At 39.2% G+C, this 18,289-nt stretch overlaps 2 protein-coding genes and 1 long non-coding RNA gene across 7 annotated transcripts; 2 read left to right on the top strand and 1 right to left on the bottom strand.

The window, feature by feature from the left end:
- Positions 1 to 1,049: 1,049 nt before the first annotated feature.
- LOC108862426 (helicase protein MOM1) lies at positions 1,050 to 9,876 on the top strand. 4 transcript variants are annotated; one of them, XM_056986712.1, is made up of 15 exons: positions 1,050 to 1,242; positions 1,481 to 2,396; positions 2,521 to 2,599; positions 2,709 to 2,936; positions 3,306 to 3,479; positions 3,734 to 4,601; positions 4,678 to 4,922; positions 5,457 to 5,561; positions 5,808 to 7,079; positions 7,181 to 8,185; positions 8,328 to 8,462; positions 8,548 to 8,668; positions 8,743 to 8,963; positions 9,045 to 9,262; positions 9,345 to 9,876. In XM_056986712.1, exons 2-15 carry the CDS (start codon positions 1,486 to 1,488, stop codon positions 9,595 to 9,597), a joined length of 5,835 nt encoding a protein of 1,944 aa, XP_056842692.1. In that variant the 5' UTR covers positions 1,050 to 1,242; positions 1,481 to 1,485; the 3' UTR covers positions 9,598 to 9,876. The 4 variants fall into 4 exon arrangements, with proteins under 4 accessions (XP_056842692.1, XP_056842693.1, XP_018492051.2 ...); XM_056986713.1 differs by having other exon boundaries at positions 1,051 to 1,242; positions 8,770 to 8,963; positions 9,045 to 9,258; positions 9,341 to 9,876; XM_018636549.2 differs by having other exon boundaries at positions 1,051 to 1,242; positions 9,045 to 9,258; positions 9,341 to 9,876.
- A 2,562-nt stretch (positions 9,877 to 12,438) lies between these two features.
- On the top strand, positions 12,439 to 14,417 carry LOC108856370 (GATA transcription factor 11). 2 transcript variants are annotated; one of them, XM_018630154.2, is made up of 3 exons: positions 12,439 to 12,639; positions 13,151 to 13,399; positions 13,492 to 14,417. In XM_018630154.2, exons 2-3 carry the CDS (start codon positions 13,166 to 13,168, stop codon positions 14,065 to 14,067), a joined length of 810 nt encoding a protein of 269 aa, XP_018485656.1. In that variant the 5' UTR covers positions 12,439 to 12,639; positions 13,151 to 13,165; the 3' UTR covers positions 14,068 to 14,417. The 2 variants fall into 2 exon arrangements, with proteins under 2 accessions (XP_018485656.1, XP_018485655.1); XM_018630153.2 differs by having other exon boundaries at positions 12,448 to 12,639; positions 13,486 to 14,417.
- Positions 14,418 to 15,525: 1,108 nt separating this feature from the next.
- Positions 15,526 to 17,752, bottom strand: LOC130495225 (uncharacterized). Its single transcript, XR_008934496.1, has 4 exons — positions 17,514 to 17,752; positions 16,126 to 17,244; positions 15,862 to 16,050; positions 15,526 to 15,746 (listed from the first exon to the last, which is right to left on the bottom strand). It is a non-coding gene; the product is annotated as an uncharacterized LOC130495225 (long non-coding RNA).
- Between the last annotated feature and the right edge of the window lie 537 nt (positions 17,753 to 18,289).

Below are 18,289 nucleotides of genomic sequence, written 5' to 3'. Positions count from 1 at the left end.
CATGTTCCCTATTACAGATATCGACGTCCTCGCTGACTCTCAAATATACAAACTACTACCGTTAAACTATGTTCAGATCTAACCATCCAGGTGTACTTAACTTTGTTTATTAGAAACGTACTTTCTAGCTTAAGCCTTAACTAATGTTACTTATAGTTATATGACCAGTCTTTTTAAGATACCTTTAGAAGTTGGGTGTTTGCTAATAGCTAGAGAACCATCATACATCGTGGAATATGTGGACGTTTATATGGCGGAGAACAAGAGCGTTTGCTAATATTGGTTCCGTTTATGTATAATTAATGCGCTAATTCACCTTTTAATTAACAAAGACACGTTACTAGTTTTTACTAATCTTTAATCCTTCACGTATACACTAAAATGATGGTTTCAACAGTTAGTATTATTCTCAGTACATTGGTTTTACGTATATTCATCGTCAAAGAGAATAACGGTGGCGATCACAAATAATGTGATAACACTTTAGCAAAAAATATAATAATGTGATAACGTTGCTGGTATTAAAAACGATTGATAGCCCCTAATTCTATACGTACCGGCGTACCGCTATCAATATTGTTTTGAGTCGTTGATATGGGCCAAAAATGAAACCCAACATAAACTAACGTATTCGTAAACAAAAAGCCCAATAAGGCCCACGTAGTTTCAGAAGCAACTTCACCGAGAGTTTCTTGTTCTCTGACTCTAGAGACGATTCTTGAATGATTCTGGATTCTTCATGGTGGAGAAGTTTTATCAGGGTTACCTTAAATTCATAATTCTTCTGTAGTTAAAAGTTCCCAATACCAAAGTATCATTTTGTACTTAAAAACCGTTTAAATTCGAAAACACAAGGGGAAGACAAATCATTTTGGCGGTAGTAATAATTATTACGATAACGGTGTAAATATAAAATTTTAACAAGTGTGTAACGTTTGAACACGAAAAAAGAAAGAAAAGTAAAAAAGATGAAAATCTTAAAAGGGGGAATTTAATTACCACGGAACAAATTATATATACCACTGTCACAAATCCACAAAGCGCCTTAAAAGCGAAGAGCGTGTGCGTGTGTGTGACTACTGACTAGTGTCCACCGTGAAAGTTGCGCAGGCAGAGCTTGGAGAAAGCGATTCGTCGACGATTTCTACCGGAAAAATAAAAAAAATATCAGATTCCTAGGTTTTCCCCCGTCGCGTCAAAGCCGTAGAATTAAAGCTCATTCCTCGTTTCTCTCTCGTGGAGGTACACACTTCGTTTAGGGATTTTTAATTTAAGGTCTGGATCAAACGATTTTAGGGATTTTTTTTTTTAGAGACCCACATGTACTAAGGGGGGAGTAAGATGAGATTCTATAGGCGTCTGGTGCATGCACATTGATTAGCTTGTTAGTTTGTGTAGTAAGCAAGCCCTTTTTTCTCTTGGTGTGAAAAGAAAAGATTGAAACTTTTATCATTTTTTCTTCTTTTAAGTGTGGTTTCAGATGAGATGAAGAAAGACGAGAAGAATGGTTCTACGGGAAGGACCGTTTCCACTAGGTCTCTAGCTGTAGCTTCCTCTGCCTCTGCAGATAAAGAAACTTCTGGTTTGGGTTTGAGGAGGTCCGCCCGTGGAGGAGCATCGTCTACCTCTAGTACAGCTAAGTCAGAGGGACGGACTCCATCACCTGTTTCAGTTTCGAAAAAGTCTGGTAAAATCGAGAAGAAACACAGAGCAAGTCCTCTGAGGAGGTCCAACAGGGGAAAGAGTGTTTCATCTGATAAGCCTGGCAGGGACGCTGACACTTCAGCCTCGGATGTTGCGGAGAGCAAGGGCAGAGCGATGGACGACGTAGAAGATTTGACAGTAGGGGAGGTGAAGAAATATGTGCCTAAGATGACAGGCCGGAGTTACAGGGCCTTGTATAGAGGGCATCTCAAGGGGAAAGCTAATGCTTCTTCTAATGATGACGAACTTGTTGTGCTTGGTTGTTCTCGCCGAGTTCCTGCTGGAAATGATGATGCCAGAGACGTTAACCGTTCCCCACGTGTGAATTCAGAGTCTAAAGGGGTGCTAGTTGGCGGAACTAGTTTAGCCAAGAGCCCCGATTTTGCTGTGAAACTAGCTAGGGTTACAGAAAGCATGGTGCTTGATTCATCCCCCGTGGTTGGGGATGGCAGTGTTATAGGTCCGCAATCTGAGAATCCGGAAACGCAGAAGGTTCCCGTCAGTGCAACTAGCTTAGAAACCGACATAGATTTGCCTCTGAAAAGAAAAAGGGACACTGCAGGAATTGTGATGGATGAATGTGCAAATGCAGATGACCGCATTATGAGTTCTGATGGGGTTATTCCATCTCCACGCCGGCGCACAAATAATAGTCAACCTAAAAGTCGGGGCACATGTCAAAAAGGGAAAAAGTAAGATTTTTTTTTTTTTTTTTGACTCTCATCTCTTTTTGAAACGATCTGGCAATTGCTTTTATAGATGAATGCTGACCGATATGTTCTAGATTGTAATTTTAGTTTTACAACAATTTTGAAGGGTCAGCGATGATTTTGAAAATCTGCGTGTTTCCTCCTGCATTGCTCAGCCAGTTCAAGAACCTGATCACTTGGCACAGGTTGGTTTCTTCTTGCTTTACTTTGGACACCTTTTTAACATTGGCCTGTCAAATTTAGTTTTACTTGTAAACTGAAAATTCTGTTCTGAATTGTATGTATGATATGAAGGAATCTGGACCCGCTTCAAACAGAGACTGTGGGGAGAACAGGCATGATACGCGACAAGATAAATCATATGACCCCAAATTGTCATCGGTGTACCCAGAGTATTGGGTTCCGGTGCAGCTATCAGATGTACAGATAGAGCAATACTGTCGGACTCTCTTCTCCAAATCTCTATCTCTTTCTTCACTGTCGAGGATTGATCTCGAAGAAACTCTCACTTCTGTAAGGAAAGTAAGTTTTTCTTCAATGCGCTTGTGCGTTAAATTCCCAGTTAACGATGGCAATAAGATAAGAACGAAATATATATATAGATAAAGTGTTCGCTGCATTGCTGTTCAAAAAAGTATTATGTGCAATGCTCCTAAGATGTTGTCACACAGGTGCTATGTTTTTCTGTTTGTATGTTTTGTTAAGAAATGTCTATTTGTTTTACGCTGCTCCGTAACACATAGAACTTGAAGTGCAAACAAGACAGTTTAGGATTTATTTAGATATCTGACTACTGTCTCTCAGCATCACGTTTTCTCAAAGGCTCTTTCTGTACTTTAATGTGTGGAGATATTAACTGCCTTCTTCGTGTGTTTGCAATTTTGTTGACAGACTTGTGACCACCCATATGTTATGGATGCATATTTGAAACAACTGCTCACCAATAATCTGGAGTTGCGTGAACTCGTGGATGTAGAAGTCAAAGCAAGCGGAAAACTTCACCTACTTGATGCAATGCTTACTCAGATAAAATCAAAGGGTTTAAAAGCAGTTGTCTTCTACCAGGTGCATTTCCATTATTATGAATGAAGAGACTTATTTGTTTGTCATAAATACGTCCCTTACTGCATTTGCTTTTAACAATGGAATTCTGTCTTCTGCTGAAGTATGTTTTTGATCATGTGATCATGAATTGTAAAGTAGCCTTCAGTAATCAGTTGGCACTATGAGAAATGCTGAGTTGAAATGTTTCTTCTCTACCTTTATCGATATATGTGCCTCATGTTTGTTTGAATAACTTTTCATATTTTGTTCAACAGGCAACACAAAGCCCTGAGGGGCTTCTGCTTGCTCATATTCTGGACGATTTTGTGGGTCAAAGATTTGGTCAGAATTCTTATGAGCATGGGGTCTGTCACTCAACGAAGAACGCTATAAATAATTTCAACAAGGAGAGTGAATGTTTTATTCTGCTTTTGGAAACACGTGCCTGCAGTCAAAGCATCAAACTGTTGCGGGCTGAGACGTTGATTCTTTTTGGAAGCAGCTTGAATCCATCGCATGATGTTAAGCTCTTAGAGAAGATCAAGATCGAGTCATATTCCGAAAGAACTAAAATATTCCGGTTGTACTCAGTATTTACAGTGGAAGAAAAAGCCCTGATTCTGGCTAGGCAAAAAAAGTCTCTGGAAAACCTAAGCCGTCCTCTCACACATGCACTGCTCATGTGGGGGACTTCATATTTATTTGATAAGCTGGATCACCTCCATGGAAGTCAAACCCCAGATTCAGGAGTTCCATTAGAGCAATCTATCAGGGGCGACGTGATTCGTGAGTTCTCGTCCATACTCTCTTCCAGTGTTGGAGAAGGAAATGTAGGCAAGCTGTGTCTACTCTTAGAAGCCAAGCATACCCAGGGAACTTACAGCACTGAGTCTACTTTGTTTGGTGAAAAATATGTCGAGCTGTCAGATGAAGTTAGTCCAAATATATTTTGGGCAAAGCTGTTGGATGGAAAGAACCCTATGTGGAAATATCATTCAGATACTTCACAAAGGAGTCGAAAAAGAGTACGGCATCTTCAGGTCTCTGAAGCGACTGCCAAACTTGACGATGGCAAAAATACAAAGAAGATAAAGAAGGCTTCAGATTACGATGAAGGAAAAGCCTCAGGGAAGGATCACATGGGTAAAATAGTTTATACCCCTATAACTCTAGTGTTCATTGAATTTTGCAATTACTTTGCTTATTGTCTAATCTTCAGGGGATTTGGAGTCACCAAAAGTCACAACATTCCAGCCATCATGTGGATCTGCTTCTGGTATGAACGATGCATTTAATGGAAAAGATGCTATTGGCTTGTATTCTGAAGGCGGTCATATATCTAGAATCCCAGAGGATATGTTTGCTGGCATTGATTTGAGACAAACTCCGGGCGAATCACAGAAGAGTCTCCATGCTGTCTTAAAGCCGCAGATAGCAAAACTTTGCCAAGTTCTGCATCTTTCAGTAAGTGGCTCTTTCGCCTGCGCAACTTATTTTAGCTTTTGCATATGTAGATTGTAATTGGAATTGTTACCTCATTTCATGTTATAGCCAAATGGAAAATTTTTAGTGTTCATCTATATTGCTCCCATCATATCTGGCTGGCTCCGTTGCCAATATCTGTTAAAAATGGAGGAACTTCTGCACGAAACACTAGCTAGTTATCTTCCCCATGTCCTTCATAGCTAAGAAAGACTTTGTCTCCTTTGCATGATCTGTTCATGGGAGATATTGATATAACTTTTGGCCTCAGTACCTGGTGGATCAAAAGTTTATATGTTTGCTGGTGTTATAGAAACTGATATATTGACTAATGTTATAAGTTTTGTGTATACAGTAACTGTTATTTTGGGGTCTTATATCTTCGTATATGGCTAATAGATGTGTCTACTGCCGTGTCCATACTGAATGTTTCTTTGATCCTCTCTGTGCACCGTCTATTAAACTTGCACTAAAAGGTATATCTGCTAATTGGTTGACATATCATTTTGTTTTCAGGAAAATTTGGCACGCATGGTTGAAAACTTTCTTGAATATATTATTGAAAACCACCGTGTCTGCAAAGAGCCAGCTTCAACATTGCAGGCATTCCAGATAGCCTTGGTATGATAGCATTCACTTCCATAGTATTCATTGTTTTCTTCATCACCTGCCTTATTTGAAAAGGATCATCTGTGGCATCACTGCTTTTGTGGGAATGTATTACAAGTTCCATTGATTGCTCGAATTGGGCTAGCTACTAGTATCTAACAAAATTCATGCTTTGTAGGCCACAACGTAAGGCCTTTGATTGTTGTATAATTTATGAATAGTCACATGCTGAGTACGTTCTTAATAATGCACTTTCAGATTTGGATTGCAGTCTCGTTCGTAAAGCAAAAGTTTAATCGTGAAGAATCTCTGGTCCGCGCAAAATCGGAATTAGGTTTCAATTGCTCTAGAGAAGAGGTGGATTATATATATTCTTATTTGTACTGCATGAAGAGTCTATTCGTGGGGCGCACACAAGGTTTCCAGGAAAAGGGTGAAGAATGCATAGCTGAGAAGAGAGGTATCCATTATAGCTCAGTAACAAAGGATGTTGAAAAGACTATTAGCGACATCAAAAAGAAATGCTGTAAGAGCCTGCGTAAGCTTGTACAAACCCTCGAGGAAAAAAAGATGGACCTGATGAATAGGAATGCTGACAAGAAGCAGGAACTTCAAAATTGTAAAAAGGTGGAAGCATCATTTATTCGTGTCACCTATTTAGGTATAGGTACTCAGAGCTTACATGATGCTCTCCAACGGCTGGAACATACTTTTGAAAGAAAATTTGATGATCTCAAAAGAGAGTTGGATGAATGCCTTGAAAGTTTAGAGAAGATATACGAGGCTACAAAGAAGAAGTTGGCTGAGGACGAAGCCTGTTGGATTAGTCGGATAGAGAAATGGGCACTAGCTGAATTAAGAAATGGTGCTCCCATCCAAAGTGGCAACAACAAGCATTTTAGTGGATTATTCTCATCAAATGCTCCTGATGTACACACTTGCAGTGATGCCAGGGGTGAGGCTACTTATGCTGAAACGAATTGCATGGCTTCCAAGGGAAGTCAAGTGCCAGAGGCAGAAACCACATTAAGAACCATGTCGGGTGGCAGCACTCAACAAGTTCATGAAATGGTGGCTTCAAGAAATGACAAGGCGTTGGATGTCTCTACCTTGTCTCATGAACAGCGTAAAGACATTGTGGCTTCAACGAGCCAGCCCAATGAGCACCCTTCGATCACTGCGCCTCAGATTTTAAATCCTGCTGGCTGTCAAGAGGAATTTGCGGCCTTGAACGTGCAGTTGCCAGAATACCAGATTCGTGACAAAGTGACATCAGCGACACCAGATGAAGATGTTCCCTCAAGGGTGCCAGAGTCTACCTCTCTCGACTCTTCTTTGAATAGAGAGGAGGCTTTGGTTTCAGTAGAAAATGATAGAACAATTCAAGCGGGCTCCAATGCGGACAACAGTTTGGACCAGCATAATGAGGAAGCTTGTTCTCTTGACAAGGAGATTCCTGACGAGTTAGTGTTGCCTCTGCCACACCCTGCGTCTTTGGTAAAGACTAGGGGCTCTGCTGAATATGATCAGGTTTATTCATTTAATCCTTATAGTGCTTGTCATCCTGCAAAAACAGCTTGTGCTGCCGATCAAATGCCATTTTTCCTTAATAAATTGACTTTCCTGGACAGGTGGATCACGAGATATGTCGTATGCCTTCTTCACCGGGAGAAAAGCAACCTGATCCAGCAGAAAACTTTCAAGGCCGAAACATTGAATCAACAACTGAGGCTCAGCCAGCGGGATCTCCTATGCCTTGTGGAAAGCAATCTGACCCAGCAGTAAACATTCAGGGCAAAAATATTGAAACAGCAATTGAGCCTCAGCCAGCTGAATCTTCTATGCCTTCTTCACCGGCTAGAGGCCAATCTGACCCAGCAGAAAGCATTCAGGGCAAAAATGTTGAAGCAACTATTGAGCTTCAGCCAGCTGAATCTTCTATGCCTTCTTCACCGGATGACAAGCAGTCTGACCCAGCAACAATCATTCAGGGCAAAAACATTGAAACAGCACTAGAGCAGCCAGCTGGATCTCTTGTGCCTTCTTCACCGGCCAGAGGGCTATCTGACTCAGCAGCAAACAGTCAGGGCAAAAATATTGAAACAGCAATTGAGCCTCAGCCAGCTGGATCTCCTGTGCCTTCTTCACCGGATGGCCAGCAATATGACCCAGCAACAATCATTCAGGGCAAAAACATTGAAACATCACTAGAGCAGCCAGCTGGATCTCTTGTGCCTTCTTCACCGGCCAGAGGGCTATCTGACTCAGCAGCAAACAGTCAGAGCAAAAGTATTGAAACAGCAATTGAGCCTCAGCCAGCTGGATCTCCTGTGCCTTCTTCACCGGATAGCCAGCAATCTGACCCAGCAGCAATCATTCAGGGCAAAAACATTGAAACAGAACTAGAGCCTCAGCCAGCTGGATCTCCTGCGCCTTCTTCACCGGCTGGACAGCAATCTGACCCAGCAGTAAACATTCAGGACAAAAACATTGAAACAGCAATAGAGCCGCAGCCGGCTGGACAGCAACCTGACCCAGCAGAAAAAAATCAGTGCAAGAATATTGAAGCAGCAGTTGAGTGTCAGCCAGCTGGATCAGAAACATTAGAGACCGGCGGTTTTGCTGCATCAGAGCAGGTCCCTCTTGAAGACTCTGTCTTTTGCGGTTTTATTGTTATCTAGCTGTTGTAATGTTCATTCTGAGTTTCCAATTGAAAAAGTAGGGAAGTTTGGTGGTTGATTGATTCTCATATCTGTTTCAAATTGACTCTCTGGACAGGGTGATCAGGTTGCATGTCATTTGCCAACTTCGCCGGCTGGAAATCAGCCTGATTCAGGCGCAAATGTTGAGAGCCAAAACATAAGTACATCAGCTGAGCCACTTATAGCTGGTCCAGGCGTAGTGTCAGATCAGGTACTTATTGTCGCAACTTAAGACTTTCTCTTTTGTTGTCAGAAAGTATTACAACTTTGTAATGTTCCTTCTGGATTTGCTACAGGAACTAATGGACGCTCAGGACGCATGCTCTCTGCCATCTCCATCGGTTGAAACTCAGGCTGACTTAGCAGCAAACACTGAGGGCCAAAATACTACAACAGCGTCAGATGCAGTAGAGACTGGTCGGTAACTATCCTTGTGCATTTCAGTATAACTTTGCCAAACAGCTAACAGTCTGATCATCCCCTTTACTCAGATAACGTTGCACCCCTTGTCCATGAAGGTGTTGTGGAGTCTTCAGCAGGTGTAACAGCTCATCTTCCATCACTTCTTAACAACGCTACGGCTACTACGGGACAAAATCCCGTTCAACATGTTCCCCAAATACCTTTCCCTGTGTTCAGTGACCCGTTTCAGCATGAACTGGAGAAACTGCGAAGACAATCAGAGATCACAAAGAAGATCTGTGAAGAAAAGGTTAGTTGTTGTCAACTCTAGTTTTGGTTCCTTTTTTCTCAATGTTTGTTCACTGACTCTTAATTTTTTTTTTGTGAGCAGAAATCAATCTCGAAAGCTAATTTCGAGAGGAGGATAGCTGAAATACAAGAAGCGTATCAAAGAAAGTTTCATGAGGTAGAAGCTGAACATGCAGCCAGAAAGACGAAGTTACAGACGAGGAAGAATCTTGTTATAATGAACAAGTTCTTGTCGAGTGCGTTCTTGTCTAAATGTACGAGCAGAGTCTCCTCTCATTCCTCAGCATCTCCAAGGGGCAAGTGTTGGATTAATAGAGCATAATTAGTTTTAAGATATAAGGTTATAAAGTCATAATAACACCTTTTTTTCTTCTCCAGGTAGAATCCAGCAGCTAGCACAGAGAGCAACACAAGTGAGCTCACCGAGATATCATACTGCTTCAGCTCCTCCAGTTTCTCGCCCATCAGACCTTCCTCCTCTGACTTCAGCGTACAGCACAATGCCTCAGCCAAGACAGCCTCTCATCTCCAATACATATTCATCTTCGTCATTTCAGCAGCAAGAACAACAACAGAACTTGGGGAGTGGATTGCAGAGGAGCAATGATGTGGTCTGTCTCTCTGATGACGAGTGATCTAATCTCCTGGTGTCTAGGGTATAACAGTTGGTTTAGAGTTGCATATAAAAAAAAGTAAGTTCCCTTTAATACTGAAAAAAAATAGTCTGTTAATTGATGATTGGGGGCCATCATCAAAGTTTCTTATTACCCTGTCTCTTGTAAATGAAGCTTTCGTTTCCGTGATCAAGTGAGTGTGAGGGTAGGTAGAGGTTTAGTCTCCCCCCTTTAGTTTAAAAGCTCTCATCACATATGTCTATGTTTCTAGGCTTTTATAATATATTTTTCTTCTCTTTATCTTTACTACTCCAGTGATGATATCCTATTTGATTAGGTGCAATATAACTCTTTAAGAATGCATTTCCAGATTTGATAAACTATCCAACTCACCAGATTAGAACACCGAGTTTATTTTCCGAACACAAAGATTGCACAATCACTACAACAACTTGTACAAGATAACAAGACTAAAGTTAACTCCAGTTGTTAGAATCAATCAAACTGAGAGTGAGAAGCAATGTCTGAAGAGCTTTCTTTGGAGATTTGATCCTCTCGCTGTCTTTTAGGCATTCAGCAATTTGGAGAAGCTTCTGGGCCCAACTCTAAATTATCGAGACTGCAGGGCCCAATCGTATATTGTTTGATTTCTTTTCGACTTTTGGTGGAAAAGAAAAAGTTTTGGGCCTTACAGGTGAAAAAGGCAAAACAGAAGTAAGCCTATCTTCTTTCTCATTCTTTTCAAAAAAGGCTTAAGAAATATTTAAAGCAACCATTCTCTTTTATAAAGTTTTCATTAGATTTCGCATTTTTGCAAAGTATTACTACTAAGTACTAACTAGTTTGAATTGATTGTACTATTTTTCACGGTAAACTCTACTATTATTATCTATGTACAAAACTACAAATAAACAAATTCGTACACACTAAGGCAGCAAATATTACCCCACGTGATATGGAGGGTTAGTGGGTTATACAATATGCGAAAAACTCAAGTTCTGAAAGATAGAATGGGAAAATAAATATCATAGATGTAGTGAAAACGAAAACAAATATCATGATATTTTATTGTTCTATATACATTGTTTTGGACATGAATATCAAATCAATCAATACAATTAAATCAGGATCTTTTTTTTGGATTTACCCTCACTTTTACCTGGAATATTACATTTCATGCCATTGTGTATTTGCCTATTTTTTCAAAACTCATTAAGGGTAAACGTGGGAAACTAAAAAAAGACCAACTGAATTACTCAACTACCTATATATCTCACGATTTGCTATATTTGCTATATATCAATACAGCTATTATTCTATCAATCTATACAGCAGCTGTATTTTTTTTCTTACAACTAAATCAATACGTTTGATGGCCAAACAAAAATCACAGCAGCTGTATTCTTTTTTCCTGATATATACTCCAAGTCGTTTTTTGTGTCGGTTCATTTTTTGTTTTTTTTTTGTAAGACACTAAGCTATTGATGTTTCAGACCAAAAAATTATAATTATTTTATTTATATCATTTAAATTTTTGTTCACTAACCATTTTTGTTAAATTTATTTAAGTTCAAATACCAAATCCAGAGAAATATTTGTGACCAAAAATTAAGAAAACAAGGAATTTTTTATATTTCCTATTAAAATTACATTATAGTGAATATACAAATAATAAAAATAATTTCATTATTGTGATCCAAACAAAACCGCAAAATGAAAAAAAAAAACCTCATTCATAAATCACTAAACAGTATATATATCTCTTCATCCAAACACAAACATACATATTTAAACATAATTGAGAAGAACTAAAAAATTAACAAAGTAAATAAAACTGAAAATATATCCGTCTTTTGGAAGGGCGGGTCAGTATCTAGTTGGTTTTAAGTTACGACTAGAAATAATTGATAGGAAGAACAGAACATGTGGGAGATGGGAAGCAAAAGAGTTAGGCAAGGGACCCACTTTCCCATGAGGTAACGCCACAATAATTACTCGAAAAATTCGGTTCTCGTCTCGTAATCGTTCGTCGGTGATCTCTCCATTTCACTTTTGACAATTTTTTTCTAATTATTAATCTAATTTACTAGTATTAATTTGCTAAATAAATCAAACATATCATTACTTCATAAAAATAATAATAGATGGGATCTAGAAACGAACCATCCTTATTCAAGGTGTATTTTTGTGTCACCTGATTGAATCTGCATGTGCTATGTGCCCTTTTGTTTTTTTTTCTTTCTTTTCTACTCCCTCCGTTCTTAAATATAGGATTTTTTGGAGTTTTTCTTTGTTCCACAATATAAGATTTTCTATATTTTTAAGGTAGTTTTGTATACTTTTGAGGTTCTTTTTTTATTAAAAGTTGTACTGATTAAATTTTATTGGTAGACAGTTATTGGAAAGTGTGTAAATGATATAAATAATTAAATAAAGTGCAAATAATTATTATAGTCTTAATAAACGTGAAAAGTGTAGAAAATCCTATATTTAGGAACAGAGGGAGTATACTTTAATACATTTGACTGTATTACCATCTTTGTTCAACAAATTTAAAACATACTTATCTTTACCAAGTTAATTAAAAATGGTAAAGCGTTCTATTTTTTTTTCTTACACGGACATATATTCCTTTCTCTCATCCATTCAAATGGATCAAATATTTGACTGATCTGTTACCTTATTTATATTAAAAATATCCGTGTTTACCACTGTAAAATTGAATGGGGTTTCAGGAAAGTACAGTAATGTAAATATTGAGGTTACTAAAATGTTAAAAAGACGCGCTAATAACATAATTTACTTTCCTCTAAAATCTGATTACAGATTTTTCTTTAAAGCTAAGAAATGTTTTAAGATGAAAAGCAGTTTCCATACTTCTTTTTCGTTATATTTATTATAAAAAAAAATCTGAAAAGAGAAGAAGAAACCGAGGAGACATTGAAAACTCCCATCTATCTACCTTTTTTTATCTTCTTCCCCCATCTCTCTCTCTCTCTCTCTCCCAAAGTTGAACCTGCAAATCCCTAAACCAGTCTGTGTAGTCCAAAGTATATTGAAAAGGTTCGTACGTCTTTCTCTCTTTATCTCCGCTTAACGTTGTGGATACATTTTTCTGTATGTGTTATATTTCATTTGTTCTAATTTTGCTGTGTGTTGCATAGAATGTTACAAGTAATATTTTTCTTTAAAAAGAAAATATATCTTTGCCGTTTTGGTTTGGTGTGAGAAAATGCGACCGACATTTCTGTCTAAAAATCTTAAAAGAGAAGTAGTATCACTCTTACCTAGACCTTGCAAAGATGTTCTCAATTGTTATTATTACGTCTGAGATTGTGTAGTTTTTATTTTGGTCTTCTTGGTGAAATTTCTCTAGAAAGGTTCACTGTATTTTTTGAGTGAAACCCCTAAAATATTACTACTACACAATCCAACAAGTTTAAAGTGATCAATTCTATAATTAATTATTCTTACTTAGCTGTTCTTGTAAATCATTTGGTGCATATAATTGTTGTTTTAGGCTCATTTCAAAATCACTAACCTGTTTTTTTTATTTTTTATTTTTTCTCTGCAGCATTAAGAAGGAAGCATGAGTTGGTTCCCTGAGGAGGAATTCAAAGGTCTTTCAGACAGTTTCTTTGATGATATCATCAACCATATCAACTTTCCACTCGAAGACACCACCACAGGCGAGGGAGGAGAAGATTGGGACTCCAAGTTTCAACACCTCGAGCCTCCTCCCATGGATTTGTTTACTACTTTTCCCTCTGAGTTCACATCCTATCATGTCACTAACAAGGAGGTTGCCCCTGTACCTCTATTGGTGAGTTACATCAATTATTAGATTATATAGTGCAACCAATAATGAGTAGTAATAAGGGTCTAAATATTCATATCATGTGTGTGCAGGAAGAGTCCAGCACTCTCCAACAATCTTCATCACCTCCCGACATCAAAGTCTCTAAGCTATTCCAGTCTTCAAGCCCTGTGTCAGTACTCGAGAGCAGTGACGCTTCTTTCTCTCCGCAGAACTTAATATCTCAGAGTTTGACTTTCCCTGTGAAAGGCATGAGAAGCAAGCGCAAGCGGCGCCCCACAACACATAGATTCAGATACCTTCACCCGTTTGAACCACGTAAGCTCGAGACGACTTACTACTCTTCCGAGCAACAGGCCAAGAAGAAACGCAAGACCAGCAGCCTCCACACAGAGGCGAGTAGCTATGATGGGATAGTGAGGAAATGCACTCATTGCGAGACCACCAAGACTCCTCAGTGGAGGGAAGGGCCCGATGGACCGAAGACCCTCTGCAACGCTTGCGGGGTCCGGTTCAGGTCTGGCCGTCTGGTTCCGGAATACAGACCAGCCTCGAGCCCGACCTTCGTCCCATCTCTGCATTCAAACTCACACAGGAAGATCATAGAGATGAGGAGAAAGGAAGGTGATGAGTTCGACGCCAGCATGATTCAGTCGGTGATATCCGGAGCATAAAAACAAAGAAGGGCAGTGCAGTTTTTGAGTTTGGAAACTAATGAACTCACTGCAAGAAGAGAGATGGTATAAAAAAGAAGGTAGAGGTTAGTGAGTATTATAAAATCTTATGAAGAGAGTATTAGGGGGGGGGGGGGGGGGGGGGTTTAGTTTAGGTCTATTACATAGAGTGGCGTCTTGTTATGTGTTTTTTTATGTTGTCTGTCTCTCTCCCATTTTGCAAGCAATATGTTTGCAGAAGAATGTATTTGTCTTTGGTTTAGCTCTTTTGAATAACATTTATTCTTTTATTCTTCCAGTGTTATACCTTCTTCATCTTTTTCTTATTAACATGATTTGCATTAGTTGAATTCTGATATCTTACTAAACAATAAAAGAACATACTTAGTGGAAGTCAAAGCAAACCAAAAAAAAACAGATGACAACAGATTCATCATCGAAATAAACATCCTGTGTAGTATGAACATAAAAAATATACAATTAATTAACGTGCATCCCATATGTATCATGGTGTGATCAAAAGATTGATTCAGTACCTGTCTTTTTCATCGCTATCTCTTGTCCTATCTTGTACTCTAGTTGGTCGTCTGCAAGTAACAGTGGATTTAGGAATAATTATAGCCAAAAGTGAATGTAAAATCCAGAATCCACGACAAGAAACAACATTTGACTACTAGACTGTAAGTTGTACAATATCTAGAGTATTTCAAAGTCCCACAACAGATCACCTATCAGATTCAACAGTTATGCCATATCAGCAGCTCTTACCAATTGATTATTGATTGGTTATCTTTAGAGAAGAGATGCAAGAAGCCTCACAAAGCATATTTCCCCTAGCGTCAATCAACATTAAGGAACCATCTTCAAGGGTTTTATCCAAGATGGACAAGGATCACACATGAATTTATAATATTTACACACTATAAGGCATATAAAAAGAAAAAGAAAAAGGCCAGTGGGAGTGGTCCTCGCAAGACTTGACCAATGGTTTTATATTCCGTGTTAAGTGAGAAAAAAAAAGTGTCAGAAGAGAAGCAACAAGATTGTATGATGGTAATAGCAACCTGAAGGTATGCCTTTATCTGGCCACTGCTGTTGCTCAACTGGCCAATTTTGTTTGATATTATTGTTATATATCCAACTCTAGGGGTTTTCTTTCCAGTGGCGGCTACAGTATGCTACCTCTACACAAAAGAAAAAAGAAAATGGAGAGAATAGTTGTTAGCTAATATGAATACTGGAGCAACAATGAGTCAATGTCTCTTAACATGACGCTACGTCATATACCACAATGATAATACTAAGATATTTGTATCCCTGTCTGAACCGAGAAATTTTCCAAAGAGATTGCTTTCTCGAAGGATATACCATCAAATAATTCTTGTTTTTCAAACACGAAAGTATTATACTCTCCACTTGATGATGCAGAGCGTTGTTGTATGGGTACCCTTCATATGTTGACAGTATTTGATTATTTAGTATATGTTGGGAAAGTATTTAATATCTAACAAATATGACGAGCATATAGATGCTAAACACACTAATATCCTGAGTAAAAAGCATCCCACGAGCCAGATACTTTCGACTGGATCCGAGAGGTATGGGCAAGTCACTGCTTTCCAAAGATGAAAGTCTTCCTCTGGTCCATCCTCCAAAGAGCCCTGCCTCTAGGTGAAAACCTACAAAACAGAGATATCCAAACTCAATCACTATGTGTGAGATGCAAAGAAAAGGAAACCGCAATGCACATCTTCTTCCAATGTCCGTTTGCGATAGAAATGTGGAAGAAAATACCTTTGGCAAATGTAGTTCACATAGCTACATCAATGAGTTTCAAAGAAGCCGTAACCGCCTTCAGAACTGCTGTCTGTCTACCACCCTCAGGTATAATAGGAATCATCCTCCCGTGGATTTGCTGGACCCTATGGACTGCCAGAAACGCCCTGATCTTTGAAAATCGTCAACTCACCATTGAGGAAGTAGCTACAAAAGGCATAAGGTTAGCACGGGAATGGTGTTTTGCTCAAAACACAAAGAAAAAGGATACAGAACACGCACCTGCAAAACGTTTGGACAAGAACCCACATCAAGCCGACTCGCGGATTCCGATCTGTCGAACAGACGCGGCATGGGAGAAGACATCGAACAAGGCGGGACTAGCTTGGATCATATCGAACCCTACAGACACCATCATCAAGCAAGGCGCCACCACTCAAGAGTACGTCGCCTCACCAATCATCGCAGAAGCACTGGTTCTACGACTTGGAATCATCGCTGCAGCGAATCTTAATCTCACAAAGATTAAGATCCTCTCTGACAACCAAACGCTCATAAGAGCTATCAACAATGACATGTAGGCCAAAGAGATCTTCGGAATCGTTAAAGATATCCAGGAAATCTCCTCTACTTTCGTCGATATATCTTTCTCTTTTCTTCCTCGATCTCAGAGCATGATTATCAATGGGACTTTTCTAAGAGTCCTTATATTAGTTTATTATTAATTGGTAACTAAGGACATTGTTAAGAGATTTTTGGAAAAGTGATGAATATTGGTGGGACTTTTTATGTTGGTTCTCAGTTCTCTGCTGTGGCAGTGGTCTATAAAAAGAAGAACATAAACAATTTAGATCACTTTGTCCAGCTTGTTTCAAATTGGCTCTTCGGTTTGCAGCAACAGTTCCTGATTAACCCTCTTTAATCTCTAATCTGCTGAAGTTCAGCATCCAAGCCAGCTGGACTGCCACTGATCTGAACAGCCTCTACATCGTCTTTAAGATCAGCAGGAAGAGATTAATTACCATCCACAGCAATGTAGGAAGTGGAGACAAAGAAGCAGGAGAAGGGTCTCATGAGATACACTCTGTCATTTTCCTTGACAGCTCTCTCCAAATTGCAGTTAATGCTCGCCTCTAACTTGTTCATCGCTTCAACTAGCTGTGCAGGAGCTCCCCTTGAAGACTTCTTAGCTTCTGCCAAACGACTAGCTCCGCTCCTCAACCGAGCTATCTCTTCTGCAATCTCCTCTTTCTCGTGCAACTCCATTCCATACCTGTAACAAGCTTCACTGTACAACAGTGCTGCTTTCATATGCACATGAGAAATCCAGCCTTTCTCAAAATGATCTTTCAATGGTGAAGCGATTAAAGCAGCCAAAGCCTCCTCGTAGTATATGCCAGCCTGAACACAAGCAAACAAGAAGCGCAAATTCAATCTACAAAAACCTGTTTCCAAACTCACAATTAACAACATCACTTTCCCACATCATAAACGCACATTACACAACACATCCAAGACCACACCTTTATCGAATTGGTAAGTACATACGAAGAATGAGATCGAAAGGTCGAAACTTTAAGATGTAATATGACTTCAATTCACCTACCCACTTCCTAAATTTCCGAAGCAGAACCAAAAATAGAACGATTACAATGTTATCATAAACTTACAGATCAAGATTGAAGAGTGAAATCAAACTTCAGTGTCTTCACTGGGGTTTGCGGAGAAGGGGAAAAACGGAAGAGACTGATCGATATCTTTTTCGATAGAATCGTAGCTACTAGCTTAAAATGATCACGAGAGAGAGAGGAGGAGGAGGTTGTTCAAAAAAAAAAAGAGAGAGAGGAGAGATCAGAGAGGAGGAGAGATCAAGAGAGAGAGAGAGAGAGAGAGAGAGAGAGAGAGAGAGAGAGAGAGAGAGAGAGAGAGAGAGAGAGAGAGAGGAGAAAAGAACACGGTCAATGGCAGCCTGCCAGGTGGCATGTAAGGACCATCAAGAAAACTTCTTAGTTAAGACACGTCCTTCAGTTAATCATCTATTTTTGATTTTCTTTGTGGCTCAATAATACTAAGGACGCGGTCATAGGACAGCGATAATGTTGCTCTCAAAACACTCAAGCCGACTGTTTGGCAAAACAATCCCTGAAGGGATCTTTAGGCCCAGCGGGCTAGACTAATGGGCCAGAAGCCATGTTTAATTTTCTGCATTTTAATACAATCAACTTGACAAAAAAAAAAAACACTAATATCCTAGCAAATTGAAAGAGATATCCCACAAGAAAAAGGTTGACTATTATCTATGTGCATCCAACACCAAATATCTTGGTAGTCATGTGAAGATATTATTACATCATAGGATCCAACTTTCTGAGTTTACTGAAGCAACAGGGATTAATAATGGAACAGAAGATTACATACCTAGAGCTAGAGAGCTGTGTAGCTAAAG

This window comes from Raphanus sativus, chromosome 5 (genome assembly GCF_000801105.2).
Source record: "Raphanus sativus cultivar WK10039 chromosome 5, ASM80110v3, whole genome shotgun sequence".
NCBI lineage: Eukaryota > Viridiplantae > Streptophyta > Magnoliopsida > Brassicales > Brassicaceae > Raphanus > Raphanus sativus.
Note: the sequence above shows the minus strand (reverse complement) of the source record. Positions and strands in the feature narration are given on the sequence as shown.